This window comes from Nicotiana attenuata, unplaced genomic scaffold (assembly GCF_001879085.1).
Source record: "Nicotiana attenuata strain UT unplaced genomic scaffold, NIATTr2, whole genome shotgun sequence".
Taxonomy (NCBI): domain Eukaryota; kingdom Viridiplantae; phylum Streptophyta; class Magnoliopsida; order Solanales; family Solanaceae; genus Nicotiana; species Nicotiana attenuata.
Window position 1 is genome coordinate 82,342 of NW_017671779.1, and position 16,596 is coordinate 98,937.

The window sequence follows — 16,596 nt, forward strand, 5'->3', positions numbered from 1 at the left end:
GGTCTCTTCTCCATCCCCTGTTCCCATACATTGTGATAGCAAATCTGCTATCCAAATTGCTGCCAACCCTGTTTTTCACGAACGCACTAAGCACATTGACATCAACTATTATTGAATCCGCGAAAAAGTTCAATAAGGTATTATCAACACCCTTTATCTAGCCTCAGCAGAACAACAGGCAGATGTGCTCACTAAGGGTCTTGGTCGACTTCAACATGAGTATTTGGTATCCAATCTAGGAATGAAGAACATCTTCATACCTCCTAGCTTGGAGGGGGGGGGGGTGGTAAAGGATAGCTGTTAATTAAGTTACCCATGGTTAGTTGATAACTTTAGTTAATAGGTAGTTAGAGTTAATTTGAACAGCTGGACATTAGTTGCTTTAGTCGGTAAGTGAGCTATCTAGATAAATAGAGTTGTAACTCATCATTTTCATTCTAAGCAATTATAATCAATATTGCTCCCAAATCTTTTCTCTCAATTCTGCATTTCCTCATGCATTAATGCACAACGTTTGACAAATATATCCAAATTCCGACGGTCTTGCTTAGTTGGACATTCCATTCTTTCTTTTAACTTTTTAACTTCTCAAACTGTATTCTTTTTTTTTTTGGGGTCCAAAAAGAGTATAATAGTTACCCTATGTCATATAAATAAGTTAAATTAGTTACCAAAAAACTAAGACATGTGACATTCTATATAACAACTAAAATTACTTAGATAATTTTTTTTTGCGTTATAAGTGATATTCTGATCTATTTTACGTAATATATTTTTCTTTTTAATATGTTATAAAAAATGATATATACCTCTTTATATACGTAAAAATAATTTATTTTGAAATTTGTATTTTATCATTAATGATATGATCGTAAAGTCATAAAAATTTAATAGCTTGTTTAAGATCATAAATTTTAATTTTCCCCCACCCCCAAATTCGTATCCAATCTAACACGTTCACATACTATGAAAAATGGAGGGAGTATAAGTTAAACATAGTGCTGCTATATATGGACTACGGGTGTTTAAAAAAAAAGGAAAAAAGATACAGAAAAACAATATAAGATGGTGCGAAACGCTAGTCTTTAACTGCCAAACGAACATATAGTTATCAATCCTCATCAGACAAAAATCCCTCCAACAACTCACTCATTGTCATACGCTTTCTTATGCCAAAGCATCGGCTCATTATGTTCGTACACAAATTCGAATCAACATTTCTTATACGCAAATGTGAATTGCTAATTGATCAAATACTATTGAATTTATAGCAGATTGATTAATAATAATAATAATAATAATGGGGAGTTTAGGTGCAATGCTGAGGAATCCTGAGGATATTTATCCATTGATGAAACTGAAGTTAGCGGCGCGATATGCAGAGAAACAGATCCCTCCTCAGCCACATTGGGCCTTCTGTTACATTATGCTTCACAAGGTTTCTCGTAGTTTTTCTCTCGTCATTCAACAGCTTCCCGTGGAACTTCGCGATGCTGTAAGTTTTTGTTTTTTCGTCCCTAAATTCAATCAACCGCGCCTTAATCCTAAACTAGTTGACATCGACTATATAATTATACTATGTGACCTATAGGCAGGGGGCGAAGCCACATTGTGCTGTCGAAAAATTATACTGTGTATATAGGTTATATATTCGGTTTTAGAAGTATATAACATATATTATTGAATACCCTTTGTCGGGAATTCTTTTTCACTTCTTTCAAGTTTGAACACCCTTGGAGAAACTCCTGGCTTCGCCACTGCCTATAGGTCACGGGTTCGAGTTGTGGAAGCAGCCACTAATGCTTGTATTAGGGTAGACTGTCAACATCACACCCCTTGAGGTTCGGCCCTTCTCTGGATCCTGCGTGAACGCGGGAATGACTTGTGAACTGGGCTGCCCTTTACTATGGTGTTAATGTCATTTGTGCAATTTTAGGCACATACGCCATCATTTGAGTCTCCGATAATATTCCAATAATTACATATCCGGTTTGGCCTATGGACGCATTATGCAAGCATGCATTTCATGTTTGTTTGAGTAATACCAATGGGTAGAGGATATTTATGATAATATGACTATTTAGATGTCCTCCACCTTCCCAAGGTAGGGGTAAGGTTTGCGGACACACTACCCTCCCCAGTCCTCACTTGTGTGATTCCACTGAGTTGTTGTTGTTGTTGACTATTTAGACATCAACTTAAGTAATATTTCTAATGTATTTGGAATCGGCTATGTAAAACTCACATTATTGATGTTTTCCCCCTTTAATTCCTCCGCCAAAATGTTTTTCCGTATCTATATCACATTTGTGCACCAGCTTGCTGATTACTTTTGTTTGTGCTTGGTTTTATGAATTTATCTTTTAAATGCATTTTTTAAGATGTTGCTTACTTATATCATACTACTCTCTCCATTTGAGCTTATTTGAGATTCTCCCTTATTCAAAGTCTATTTGACTGATTTTTTAAACTAAATCGGATTAAATATTATAAATTGCAATTTTTCTCATCTCAATGAAATGTTAGTCAAGCTTTACATCGTCTGAATTTTGAGTCTGGACTCTGGAGAATGCTATATGATGATGAAAGAGAAACCATAGTTTTTCTCCCACACAATGAAGACAAAACTCTTCAGTTTAAGGATTTGGTTTTTCACTTAATTAGGCTCCAGTTTCGTTTGTTGCTATGATCTTATTACTCTTACTCTGAAGGTTGATTTCTTGTAACTTCTATCAATCTTTTGCAGGTATGCATTTTCTATTTGGTTCTTCGAGCGCTTGACACAGTCGGTATGTTCAATTACTGTATGTGAGGTGATACAGGAACCTTGAATGCATATAACCAGATATCAAGTTGGTTAACTCAATAAGACAGACATTTAAGTTCAGTCACATTAAATGCAAGCTTGTTCTCGAGATTCATAATTTCATATCATTGTTAGTCTGGCTTAGTACTATGGTATTGTTTATTTGGCTAGTTTTGTGATTATGTTGATTAATTACCATTACCCACGGGCTGTTGCTTTTATTAATTCTTATCTTTTTATACCGTGATCAGGTAGTTTATACCTTTGATCTTGGTTAAAATCTAAGGTTGCTGCACTCATTTTCTTGGAGTCGTATTAGTTATTAACATTTTCTTGTTCTTATTGTGGACAGAGGACGATACCAGTGTAGCCACGGAGGTGAAAGTACCTATTTTGATGTCATTCCATCGCCATGTTTATGATCGTGAATGGCATTTTTCGTGTAAGTCTTCTGAATTTAAGTGGTCGACTTCCATCGCCATGTTTATGTTCAAGTATTGTAGAGTGGTTTCCTAATCCCAGATCTCATATGTTAGGTGGTACGAAGGACTACAAGGTTCTTATGGACCAGTTCCATCATGTTTCGACTGCTTTTCTGGAGCTAGAGAAACAGTGAGTTCATTCATAGCAAGGGCTGCTTTTCTCATACTAAGTTATTTTTCTACAAAATAAATATTACCCTGTATATTAACTGCTTAGGTTATATTAGTTACTTAGGTGATTAATGATGATACTGATTCAAAATCCTGTTATACTTGATATGTCTGTCATGTGGACTCCACATCTGTAGTTTGAATTTGAAATACTATTCATTCTATGAATTTTTGGTATGTGCTATGCATATTAGTGTTTGTGAGTAGTTTATGAATGAGCATTACGTTCTCATATCGTTGCAGTTACAAGGAGGCAATTGAGGACATTACTATGAGGATGGGTGCAGGAATGGCAAAGTTTATATGCAAGGAGGTATGCAATTAGTACTATAAATAGGAGGATCAAACTGTGTGGCAGTCGCCGAACTTTATACTTCTTTGCATATTGTGTTTATAAGGATTGGATTGATATCTCAAGTGTTTTGTTTCATGCAATTCCCCTTCATAGAGCTATTTGTTTTCTTGTCCACCGTTTACCAAAAATATGAATCTGGTGTCAACTTCACTACAATGTCAATATATGAGTTAATTACTAGTATTTCTGCAATTGGTAATTTAGTATATTTATCACCAATATATTCCAAATCGTTTTATGAGAAGATTGTTGGTCTATGATATCAAGCATTGTTGGCCTGCAACCAATCGTCTATTAAAAAAAGAACGTTGTGAGATAGTCTTTTGTGTATCAGCTTGAAAAGGGAAACAAAAGAACTAGAGAAAACTATCATATGGATTTTGGTTAATTAGGACAAAGATCTTGTTAGCTTTTTAAATAATTTCATCCTCTAGGCATAGATAAGGTAACACATGCACAAAATAATAGCCTGATTATGAGTTCCAAGCTTTTTCCTGCCAGCTTCTCTGATCAACCGATTCCATCTTTGGCAGGTGGAAACAATTGGTGATTATGATGAATATTGTCACTATGTAGCTGGGCTCGTCGGATTAGGCTTATCAAAGCTTTTCCGCGCCTCTGGGAAAGAAGATTTGGCATCAGATTCTCTCTCCAATTCCATGGGTTTATTTCTTCAGGTGTTTATCTTAACATGTGTGCCAGCCACCCGTGACCATCTTCGAGTGTTTTTGGCAGTAATGGCAATGTTTGCAATATACTGCAGAAAACAAATATCATTAGAGATTATCTGGAGGACATAAATGAAGTACCCAAGTGTCGCATGTTTTGGCCTCGTCAGATTTGGAGTAAATACGTTGACAAGCTCGAGGTATTTTTCTTCAACTCTTTAACTACACATTTAATATCTCATATTTTCCTGTCATTTTAATCAAATTCATGATACTGAATTACCTCAATACATCATAGATTGCACTGTTGTTTTTTTAAATATGGGGTTCGTTGATTTTTAACCGCCAGCATTTGTCGATGTGCCTCAGGACTTGAAGTGTGAGGAAAACTCTGTAAAGGCTGTGCAATGTCTGAATGAGATGGTCACTAATGCTTTATCACATGTAGAAGATTCTTTGACTTACATGTCCACACTGCGAGATCCTGCTATCTTTCGATTCTGTGCTATTCCACAGGTTCTACTCTTTTTACTTGTAGCTCTTGTTCTTGCCTTTTGTAAGGCTTTGTCACAAAGCTTGTGTGTCTCACAATGGATTTTTGCATCTGTGATTGGTAATCTGTTGACAAAAGTCAAAAGGAAAATGCAGGAAATTCACATAAGCTTTGCTTTTATCTGATATTTTTATTTTCATTATTCTTGATTGATCAAGGACTTTCTTTTTGTCTTACTTTTGTGAACACATCCATCCATCTTTCATTAGCCACGGGGTTAGTGTTGTTGCCTGGTGCATTAAGCTCCCGCTATGCGCGAGTTCTAGAGAAGGGCCGGATCACAATGGTGATCTATTATACGCAGCCTTACCCTGCATTTGTGCAAGAGGCTGTTTCCACAGCTCGAACAAATAAATAAAATAAGTAGCAGAGTGTATTGATTTGTTGTGCATATAGGTGTTTTGTGAATTTACTTTTCATTGTGCCCAGGGAAGGGGAGCCTTGGCGTAACTGGTAAAGTTGCTGCCATGTAACCAGGAGGTCACGGGTTCGAGCGGTGGAAACAGCCTCTTGCAGAAATGCAGGGTAAGGCTGCGTACGATAGACCCTTGTGGTACGGCCCTTCCCCGGACCCCGCGCATAGCGGGAGCTTAGTCCACCGGGCTGCCCTTTTTTTTGTGCCCAGAATTATTAGTAGTATGTTTTTGCTATTTTCGCATTATTAACTTGTCAAATATCCTTCTTAAAATGTGCATTGGCTTGGTATTTTCTATGTTACCAGGTCATGGCAATTGGGACATTGGCAAAGTGCTATAACAACGTTGAAGTTTTCAGAGGAGTTGTAAAAATGAGACGTGGTAAGAAGTATGAAAAATATGCGGTTCAACGTTCCTTGCCCCTTTCTCTCTCTCTCTCTCATTTTACTTTATTAACATGCTTTCTTTTGTGCGATTTGTATGTCTGCCAATGTTAACAGATTAACAATTGTGTACAGTATGTTATTTAGCTGATACCGAGTTTTTATTTACTTTAATTTATAAGCATCAACTAAATAATTCTTTTTTATCTTCTCCTTAACATCATACTTGCAGTTATTAATATGCTTGTGTTCTTCTTTGTAGGTCTCACTGCTAAGGTTATTGACCGGACCAGGAACATGGCAGATGTATATGGTGCTTTCTATGACTTCTCTTGTATTCTGAAAGCCAAGGCACGATACTTCCTTATTTACCAAAGTAGCTTAATGTTCCTAGTTATAATTTGCTCATTTGAGGGTTACATTGTTAATTTTCTACATAATACAGTTAGACCTCTCTATAACAGCATCGCGATATAACAATCATTCAATATAAAAAGCCAAGTTTTTTATGGAACCAATTTTCATGTTGTGTTATAATATATGTTCCTTATAACAACACTTTGCTATAACAACCAAAAAAAATCCGGAGCAAATAAGGCTGTTATAGAGAGGTTTGACTGTACTGTGTTGTGTGCTTGTCTATTTGTTCATGTTTAGTCATTTCTTTTTGGTTCTCCGTTCTCTGTCAAATTTTCTTTTCTTAGTGAAAACTTCCACGAGTAAAACAACTTCATGGTTGTCGGTTGAATGTTTTAGGTGGAGTATAAAGATCCAAATGCAGCAAAAACTTTAAGAAGGCTTGAAACAATCTTGAGAACTTGCAAAGACTCTGGAACCTTGAATAAAAGGTATGTTACATATCCGAATATTTTTATATATTTTCTGTGAATATCAGCTAATGCACCTGTGTACTGCCAGGAAATCTTTCGTAATCCAGAGCAGACCTAATTACAATTCAGCTTTGGTAAGTTTTTAGTGAATGTTCTGTTCATTCTTTATACACGATTTGCCTAGATGCATTCGCGATTTTCTTATCCGCTGAAGGATATTGCAGGTTGTTGTCCTCGTTGTCATAATAGCTATCCTTATTGCATACCTATCTGGAAACCGGCCTTAGACCATGTGTAAGTATTACTGTAACAACGTCCTGGGAAAAATGCCAATTATTTAGATGCATGCCATTCTCATATGATACAGAGTTGTTCCTGTTATGCATCTTGATTTTTACCAACTTGATTGGGATTGAAGTATTATTGTTGTCGTTGTTGTATGCACCTATGGTTTTAAAGACCACACTATCTAACCTTCTTTTAATAAGCGTCTGGATCATGTTATGAAGTATTTTGCTAGCCTACAACAACAACTCAATCCCACTGTAATCCCACAAAAGTGGGATCTAGAGAGGGTAGTGTGTACGCAGACCTTGCCTCCATCTTGTGAAGGTAGAGGTTGTTTCCGGGAGACCCTCGACTCAGAGTAAACATAGTCAACAATATACTTGAAGAGAAAGTATTTTGCTAGCCTAATACACCTTAATGGGGGTAATGAGCTTCTTTTCTTAACCAGGCGGTTGTGTCCTCCTTTCTCATTTGTTCTTTTAACCTGATATGTTAGATTGTTTCTGTTAACTCGATCAAATTATATCCACCTAAGCTCGGGTAATTAGCTCCGAGATAAACTTAAGACCACATCATTTTGTTATGCTCTGCAGTTTCTAAATTTTAATAAGTAGTAGAGGACTTCCATATAAACTACGCGTAAAGTCTTAACTTAGATTTGTTCAATGTATGTTTTTTGTGAACAAATCGCAAACTGAAAAGTCCAGTAATTTCTTTTCCTGGATTAAAACCTGACATAGCATGTTGCAGAAAGATGGTTTTTGTTATTGATTTTGCTTGTTGCTGGTACTGTAATTAAAAGTCAAACGAGGAGACATAGGGTAGCTACTAATGTTTGCATTAGGGCAGACTGTCTACATCACACTCCTTGAGGTGTGGCCCTTCCCTCGACCCTGCGTGAACGCGGGATGCCTTGTGCACTGGGTTGTCCTTTTGTGAAGACATAGGGTATTCGCGTTTGGTGAAATCGGTATTTGTTATATCTTTCATTCTTTGCGCAGGATTGATGTTAGAAGAAAGTGTGGTCAAAGAAAATGGCGCAAGCTCTTAGCCGAGCATGTGATAGCTGCAGCTTATGGTGTCTGTAACTTTGTTAGTTAGTGATAGTAATATATGGAAAACGCCTATTTATAGTTGTTTAGAATCTTGTGGCATGCCTTTGTTAGCAACCTGCAAATAGTAAATATTAATATGCTACTTTATACGTAATACATATTTCAATTATCTGTCCACTTAGTGGTAAATCCATGCATTTTAACACCTGAAATTGTATTCTTTCTCCAATAATTCAGACGTTTGTCAGAGGTGGAAGTTGTTAGTCATTCACTGTAAAGATAAATGGACAACTAGATTCCATATTTTTTTGGTCTTCCGCGCTCAGATTCTGAAAGTTATCTCAATCTGAATAGCGCAAAGCAAATATACTTCCAAGGAGATCTCCGGTTTATCGCTTATAGTTATTATCAATATTATTTATTTATAAAGTGGAGATTGTGGTAAAATAATAGATCGAATATGTGTTATCTATAAATCTCCTATTACTAGTATTATTTTTTTACAAAGTGGGAGATCCTACTAAAATCATACATCGCATATGTGTCATTTAAAAATATCCCACGTATTAATTATGATCGCCCTAAGTGATCTCTGGTTGAACGCTTATTTGTCATTATCTGATCTTTTTTGTTACAAAGTGGGAGACCCTAGTGAAATCAGAGATTGCCCAAGTGATCTAAAAGCAGAAAAAGAAAAATTCAACTCCAAAACTTTCTGTTAATTTCCATCAGACATTTACTTGTTTGAGATGAATACAATGATAAAATCCCCTAATACGACTCTGCCTGTGATCCATATTTCTTTTGAGTTAGGCAGACCAAAGAGCATGTTATGCGGTGTTAGATAGTTATTCAAAATCAACTATAAATCAGAATCTACTACACAGATGTTGTTAACCTGAACAATTAGAGGTAATACATTGCCAATAAACTTATACAAAACATGTTAAACCATAAACTGTCGGCGAATAAAAGTTTGATTTATGACTTCTTTGACATGTTTAAGATTAGGTCGAAACTTTCTTATTATGAAGATAATGGCAGCAGAAGGGAAACACAGGCAGCAGAAGGTGTATTAACAAATGACTATATCAACCTCCCAAATTTGAAATATTGCCATAGCAAAAATGTGGCAACCACCTTAAATGTGAACAAATGAACAAGCTTGAAAGAAATTGAATACAATTGTTAACCTATCTACCAAATTGTGAGTATTACAGCGGTTTAACAATGTGGTTGATCTCTATTCAAGCTTCCAAAGGAATAACTATCATATCTGAGCACCCGAGCTCATTTAAGAATTAACAACAAATATCTTCTGGAATATCTCAGGTGTATAACCGCAACACAGCCAGACCAACAGCCGAGATAGAGACAAGAGTACCTATACAGTATTTGATCACTTCATATTTTGCAGCTTCGAGTTGTGCCCTCAATGCATGAATTTCCTACTCACGGAACAAGCAAGAGAAAAAAAAGTATTCATACGAATAGAGTGAGTTCAAGAAAGGTTTACACTCATCATTATCAAAAAAAAAAAGAAAAGGTTTACACTCATTTTACATCATCTCCACATGAGAGCAAACACTTACCCGATCAAGCTTATTTGTAAGATTTGTAGTTTCTGCATTTTGATTGGCAAGCTCATCACGAATGCGTCTGCACAATTTAAAATGACCGCAACCAATCATCAGGGAGTTGAAAAATGAACAGTCTAATTATTCACTAGCTGATAAGGACTTTTCAGGACTTTTCAAGCCTTACCCTCTTTCAAGATTTAAATCCAAACGTTGTCCGGCAGTAAGCTTGTCAATCTCATACCTATATGAACAAGTAAGAATGGTTAACAATCTGCTACACAAAAGTGAAAAATCAATTTTTCTGCAGGTAATTGTACCTTAGCTCACTGCGCATTTTTTCAATGTCGTTCCGAAGCTTTTCAGTCTCACGTTGCAACAGAGAAAAATGATGTTCCTGCAATCAGAAATATTTAATCGAGATACAAATGAAATGCACATGTAAATTTCAAACCAATCCTCGTTAAGGGGTAGAACAAAAACATATATAATGCACATGTAAATTCAAACCAATCCTCGTTAAGGGGTAGAACAAAAACATATATAATGAACATATATTAATACAACTATATTGCAATATCAGTGGTCCAACATACTGAGTTTAAACCCGTTTCATCCCTTCAGCCAATGATATATTAAATTCTATCGTGTACCAGTCACAAATGTCCAAAAACAAACCAAGATAAGAGTACAAAACATTTTTGAAGTTTAAAAGACAAAGCCTTTCAAGTAAATTGTTACGGTCTGCAACCATTTACAAGTAGTTCATGAAATACAAATACTCCGAACTGAACATCATCTCTTAATCTTGCCCTCATTAGAATTAAAGCTAAAAATTGATATATGTGGGCCACAAATAACTTTTTGGGTTGTAAAAGTAGATAATAGAAAATTGTTTTGAAATGTGAACAAGTTCGGTTTAGTTTTTGACGACATATAACATGTAGTAGCACTTCCCTCGAGAAAATAAAACTATTTCGAAAAGAAAGATGTGGTATTTCATTGGGAAGGAGTGTAATGTTAATCTAGAAAAGTGCATAGATAAACACCTACACTCTGTACTGTTTTGAACTATGTCACTTTCTGAACTATGTCACTTTCTTTTCCTCCTTGAGCACCCAATGTTAAAGAAATTTTCAGAAGGGATAGATCCATGCAAAAGGGAATTCAAATTGACATCCGTTCTCATATCTTTCGGATACTGTGCTGCCCACAATTTGGCCATATAGGCAAGGCCGAACTTTCTTCAAGCCATCATAAATGGCATCAGTAACACTTATCTCACTTTCAAGAAGTTTTGTATTATTAGAAACAAAATTAGTTTTGTGTTGATGATTCCAAAATCCTGAATTGGATAAGTTGATTGCTCCTCAATGATGCTTACTGGTTAGCATAGGGAGGGAACAAAAAGGACTCCCACGATATTTTTGAAGAAGTTGTCTTAGCTAATCAGGCAACAAATCCGACTCTTTGACAAATGAAAATTCTAACGGGCTGTTTGGTTACAAGGACTAGGGGGGTTATCCCAATATAAAATTTTGGTTGTAGGTATTAACTCAAATCAGGATTAGAACTTATACCAAAAAGTTGGGTTTAGCTATCTCATATAGTAGGAGGGATTATAATCCCATGGGATAACATTTTCTATCCCAGGGTTGAACCAAACGACTCCTAAATACTCATGTCATTCTCATCTGGGGTGCTCAACTAGAAGTTTTTGGTTCCAACCCTTTTCATCCCTCAAAATATTGAAGATGCAAATTCTCTTCACTAAGGGATATACGCAGCCATCAGTGCTGAGCCAACGTTCCCTTCAAAACCAACCACTTTTAACTTTGGTACTTGCTTGATAAAGTAATAATTACAAGAAAGACCCAGCCGACCCATCTTTTTCTTTTGATTTGACATTTTAGTTCATCATTTTTTTTCCGACTTAGTCATTGCTTCTTCATATAACCGGGTTAGGATCATATCTTGTCTCAAATTTAAACACTTACCATAGTTGATCCGTAATTTAATTCTACCTAAACAACAATATAGCCAAAGATAGGCTCTTCATCTGAAATATGTATCACCGATTTGGTGTTCCCATTTCGAAGTACACATATGAATCTGATTGACTTTGTAGAGACTCTAGAATGACTGGATAACCTCTTCCTAGCAAAAGAAGAATGATGCCTGAATATGGAGTTTAGGCTCTTTTACGCCAAAAGTTGCAAATTTGTAGGATGTTATGGAATATAGTGCATTTAAACTTCTTCCAGAGAGCGTCAAAATAGACCTGAAGAATCTATATTAAGTTAAGGTCTCTTACTCCTATAAAATTTTACATATGAGAAGTATGTCCATTTTCCATCAACTTCTAGCACAAACTCTATCTAACAGGAATTTGATGAATACCATAAGAATACTTCTTACTCTAACACAAGGTTATCAACCGCTCAATTTAATTGCCTCTTGAAAATGGATATTTGCAAGCATTTCAACCTATAAATGTCAAAATTGGAAGAGATTGCCGTCCCTCTAACCAGAAGACAACAACAACAACAACATACCCAGTAAAATCCCACAAGTGGGGTTCCTCTAACCAGAAGAACATTTGGAAATGTCAAAGCAATTGGTGATACGTATTTCACCAAGCTTTAACAATTTTCAGTATCAGCTGATGTGAAATATTTTTTATTTTTTCTTTTCAATGGAGCTGATGTGAAGAATTATTATGGCTTATATCATAGATCAAGAAACACACTGGTCAGGAAATACTTATACAGCGTGTGCTTAGAAGTTACAGGTAAGTTTTTCTAATTTGGATGAATGGGTTAAAGAGCTGCCATAATTAGGTGGAAGATTGAAAGTCAAAAATCTTCATGAACCATGATTGCTGCAAGAAATTATAAGCGAACCATAAATTCAGCTAAGTTGCAACTACACTAGTTACTTAATGCATAGATCAAGGATTCAGTAATTTAGAATGGTCTGTTAAACCACCTTCCCCACCATCCCCAACCCCAAAGAACGAAACAACAAAGAATATCTACGGAGAGAAGAGTAAAGTACTAGATGAAATCAACTAGGTGAATTTACTTAGGAGCCAGAGCAGATCAAACTCAATACCTTAACATAGAATCTCTAATTACCTCCTGAAGTGAAAGGTAGAAGTGTTAAACATAATACTTGTCATATGGCAACAATAAAAACATACACCTTCTCCTCTTCTCCTTCATGCCATGTTTATTGCACCATGCATTGCTGAACTCAGTTCCGTATTATCTTTCTTTGTTTTCCCTTTTACTTTTTCCCCCTTTTTTGTTTTCCCTTATCCTTTTTCCCCCCTTTTTCTCTTTTCAAAGTTAAATTTCAAGAATTCAGCTTGAGTTCCATTCCATACTCTTTCACAGCTCACACCAATCTAATAGTTGACCTACTGAAGTTATCTACCGAACAGTTAAAGTCAACCTAACATCAAAGGAGAAAAACATCTGGTATGCATCATCACTTCTCCATTTATAAACTCGTAAATGAGTCAAAGCACCGGACGATAGCTGAGCATCATAGGTCCTAACAACAGCTTCAATATGTTGCAGGACTTCTTCTTGAGAATGAAAAGGTATGCCATTGCCGAATATGTTGCAGGACTACATACGTACAAGCATAAATATCTTACTATTATAATCCCAGACCAGTGAACAAATTAAGCTTACTCTCTAGGCAGGAAAAAATCACCTAAAGCAGATTGGACTTGTTGAAAGTTAATATTCTGCAAACAGAAGAAATACATTTCCCCCTAGCAAAACACAAAGGGAATGCCTAGATAAATAACCAACATAGCTGAAATTTCTTTAAAATACTGATATACACAACAATGAACTAATATAGCTTCAACTCCAAATACTGGTGTTTATGGAATGAAAGGAATAGAAGATGTTTTGATGGAATCTCAACTCCAAATCACACTCTCAAAGCTATTTGCCTAAATCTTTTTTGTTGGACTAAGTTAGCAGCTGTAATTAGCACTGACCAATTTTTGGACTTTGTTAGCTCCCTGGTCTTAGATTGACACTGTAAAGGGAGCTACAATTCTTATTTTTTTCTGCATTTCATTACTTTTTTAATTTGCATCTCCTTGATGCCTTTTGCTAATGAAACACCCTATTTCATCCCAAAAAAAACGAATATAGCTTCATGACAATTATGTACCTGTGAGCTTTGTACTTCGGACTTGAACTTGGAAAGGTTGCCGTCTTGAACCATCTCAGACTACAAAGCCAAAAGCACACAGAAGGCAGTTTCAACATAGTGCACATGGGCACATTTTATAACAACAAAAGAGCTTGTGTAGAGTCTTACTTTCTGCATTTCAGCTTGTGAAACAAAGGAATGAGCTACATTTTCCAAGCTATCATTCAAAACCTCAGTGATAGCAGATGTTATTGCCTCTGCCTGCTTTGATGGTACACCTTGTGCTTCTAAACTCCGGACCTGTCAGCACACCAAATCTCTCAATATCTATATTGCATATCAACAATGACAAATATAAAACAACAAAGTCTCCAACACAGCTAAGTGTACTAATTCACTACAAATCGGATAGAAAGCAATTTTGAAAACTTAAAGACGAATGTTTAGTGGCTCTTTTTTGTTAATAAGGAACCCTAAGTTTAGTGGTTTTTTGATTTGGTTTTTATTTTGATTTTGAAAGCATTGGTTTTAGTAAGGCAAGAAAACTACTTTGACTATGATTAACAGGAATGATCTCAAATAGATCAAGACCAAACTCGGGTCAACTTTGGCGTGGAATTCCTCTTTTCGAAAGAAAGGAGCTTAGATAATTGAAAAAAAGTCAATTTTCTGCACGGGCCATCCAGAGAAATCCCCGATTCCACCTACCAAAAAACCAAAAAACCAAAAAAATGCCCCAATCCCAAGTGCGTTATATCATAGGCACTTAATTTCTTTATTGGGCTTGACGAGCATCACGTAGCCCTTCGTTCGTGATACTTTTGCTATGATCAGCAAGGTTTCAGTAGGTCCTAGGCACCGATGTAAGGTTAAAAACCAAACATGGACGAAAGTTACGAGTTTTTTTTTAAAAACAAAAAGAAAAGGGGGGGGGGGGGTATTGGTTTTTGAGTTGGTTTTGCGAATGGAAACAGCTTTTTTCATTGGTTTAAGGTCCCCAAGGCTAAAACAATTTTTTCATTGGCGTATTCCAACTTTCTCATATTTGGTTGGTCAAACATTTTCTATAAGAAAACAAGTTCCTTTAAAATTAGGACCATGACTTCCCTAATGGGAGCAGGGAAAACAATCTACATAAGTGTCGCTGATTGTCTCCTCCCTGCCCTCACCCCCCAACCCATACCTCCACTCACCCCAACTCCAGCCATACCCACCCGCACCCTAGCCGCTCACCCCTATAGTGTTTGCCTAGATTATATATAATGCTCTTTGAATAATATTTTCTGCCTACTTATTAAACACCATAAATTAAGTAAGAAAATCATTCATTTTCCAGGAAAATATTTCCTTCATATCAAACACACCCTTGGTTTCACCTTATTTTCAACCAATCAGTAAAATCAGAATCCTCCCCTGCAACATGGGAAATGACATAGAATCCAAAGAGGAAGCTAAAGACAACTAATTCAAACCTAAATTAGTCAGGGACAGATGTAGTGTGTAACATAGGGGTTCATCTAAAACTAATAGCTCCAGCTCAAACCCTAGGTAAGTACAATTAACAGATTTCGCACCCAGTAAATCAAATGGACTATGATAGAATTTCGAACTGGAATCCCTAAAGTTCAAATCCTGAATCTGCCTCTAATTAGTTCGGGATCATATGGAATCATTTCATTTCAATACAACAAATAATAATAATAATAATTATTAAATGAAGAAATAAAAATTACCAGAGCTAAAGTATCGACGAGGAAAGCACGCTTGCCATTAGGTTTAGCGAGTTGCGAGATCTGCCTATAATCAAACTTGTTAGCAGACGATTTGTACGACGATACCGAACTGTAAAAATTAACGGAACCAAAACCGTTCGATTGTGACCTAACTATCAACAAACCACCAGAACAAACTTTAGATGCATCAATCCCTCCAGATTTGGACAATCTAATCCCACAATTAGCACCTAATTGAAACACACGTTTCGCAACAGCCATTAATTTCTCAAAAACCTACAATTAAAACCTTTCAACAAATAAGCTGCATCGATATGAGCGAAAAATCTTCGCTTAATTTTCGAGCTTTTGAACAAAGTACAAAGGTCAAACTTTCAGAAATGGTGCGTTTAAGAGGCGGCGAAAAGCGAGATTCGAGGGGAGAGAAAAGAGGTAGTTGATTGATTATTGATGGCGGACGAATTGATAGATGGCGTGTATTTTTTTTTTGACGGTTTTTTATATTGTGCTAGTTACTTGCAAAAGGAGTTTCAGCTGCTTTGTTGGTATTGTTATTTTATGCGCGAAATAGGATATGCTTTTAGGTTTCGGATGGGAAATGACGAAATGTCTAACTTGGTTCCCTATCCTTTTTTTTTTTTTTTTAATTACTTTTTTCTACTTTCCTTTTCCATTGCATTTGAACAATGTGGAAAATGTGAAGGATTAGTGAAGAAATTGAAAAGGATTGTGCTGGAAATTGGTGTTCCTATTTGTCTATTGATAATGTTAAATGTACAATTGCAAGGAGCCAACTTTAGTACTAGAAAATTGGGTTGGACTAACCTATACTGTCATGCTAAAAATTTAATTGCGAATCGAATTACTTGTCGATACAAGTTGTCGAATAAGTTTTTTTAACATAACTTTAAGTGTTCTCATCTTCTTAGTCAACAGCAACAACAAATCCCGTGTCATCTCCTTGGTCAACGTTTCAATTATTTTTGGAAAAATATCTTAAATCACCCCTAAACTTAGCTCAGATTATTAGTATCCTCCCCGAACTATGCCGGGTCTTAATTACCCCCTTCAACTTGGCCTTTTGAGAGTCATTACCCCCT

General features: G+C 36.1%; 2 protein-coding genes across 2 annotated transcripts; one reads left to right on the plus strand and one right to left on the minus strand.

Moving 5' to 3' along the window:
* The first annotated feature begins 1,121 nt into the window (after positions 1–1,121).
* On the plus strand, positions 1,122–8,234 carry LOC109210175 (squalene synthase-like). The gene is made up of 14 exons (XM_019373553.1): positions 1,122–1,495; positions 2,747–2,789; positions 3,159–3,248; positions 3,343–3,418; positions 3,703–3,772; positions 4,348–4,491; positions 4,578–4,682; positions 4,852–4,998; positions 5,757–5,832; positions 6,097–6,185; positions 6,591–6,682; positions 6,753–6,798; positions 6,889–6,958; positions 7,954–8,234. The coding sequence occupies exons 1-13, from the start codon at positions 1,301–1,303 to the stop codon at positions 6,949–6,951; spliced, it is 1,236 nt and encodes a 411-aa protein (XP_019229098.1). The 5' UTR covers positions 1,122–1,300; the 3' UTR covers positions 6,952–6,958; positions 7,954–8,234.
* An 844-nt stretch (positions 8,235–9,078) lies between these two features.
* On the minus strand, positions 9,079–16,053 carry LOC109210180 (protein FMP32, mitochondrial-like). The gene is made up of 7 exons (XM_019373556.1): positions 15,497–16,053; positions 13,932–14,063; positions 13,782–13,841; positions 9,905–9,981; positions 9,772–9,828; positions 9,600–9,666; positions 9,079–9,455 (listed from the first exon to the last, which is right to left on the minus strand). Exons 1-7 carry the CDS (start codon positions 15,755–15,757, stop codon positions 9,336–9,338), a joined length of 774 nt encoding a protein of 257 aa, XP_019229101.1. The 5' UTR covers positions 15,758–16,053; the 3' UTR covers positions 9,079–9,335.
* Between the last annotated feature and the right edge of the window lie 543 nt (positions 16,054–16,596).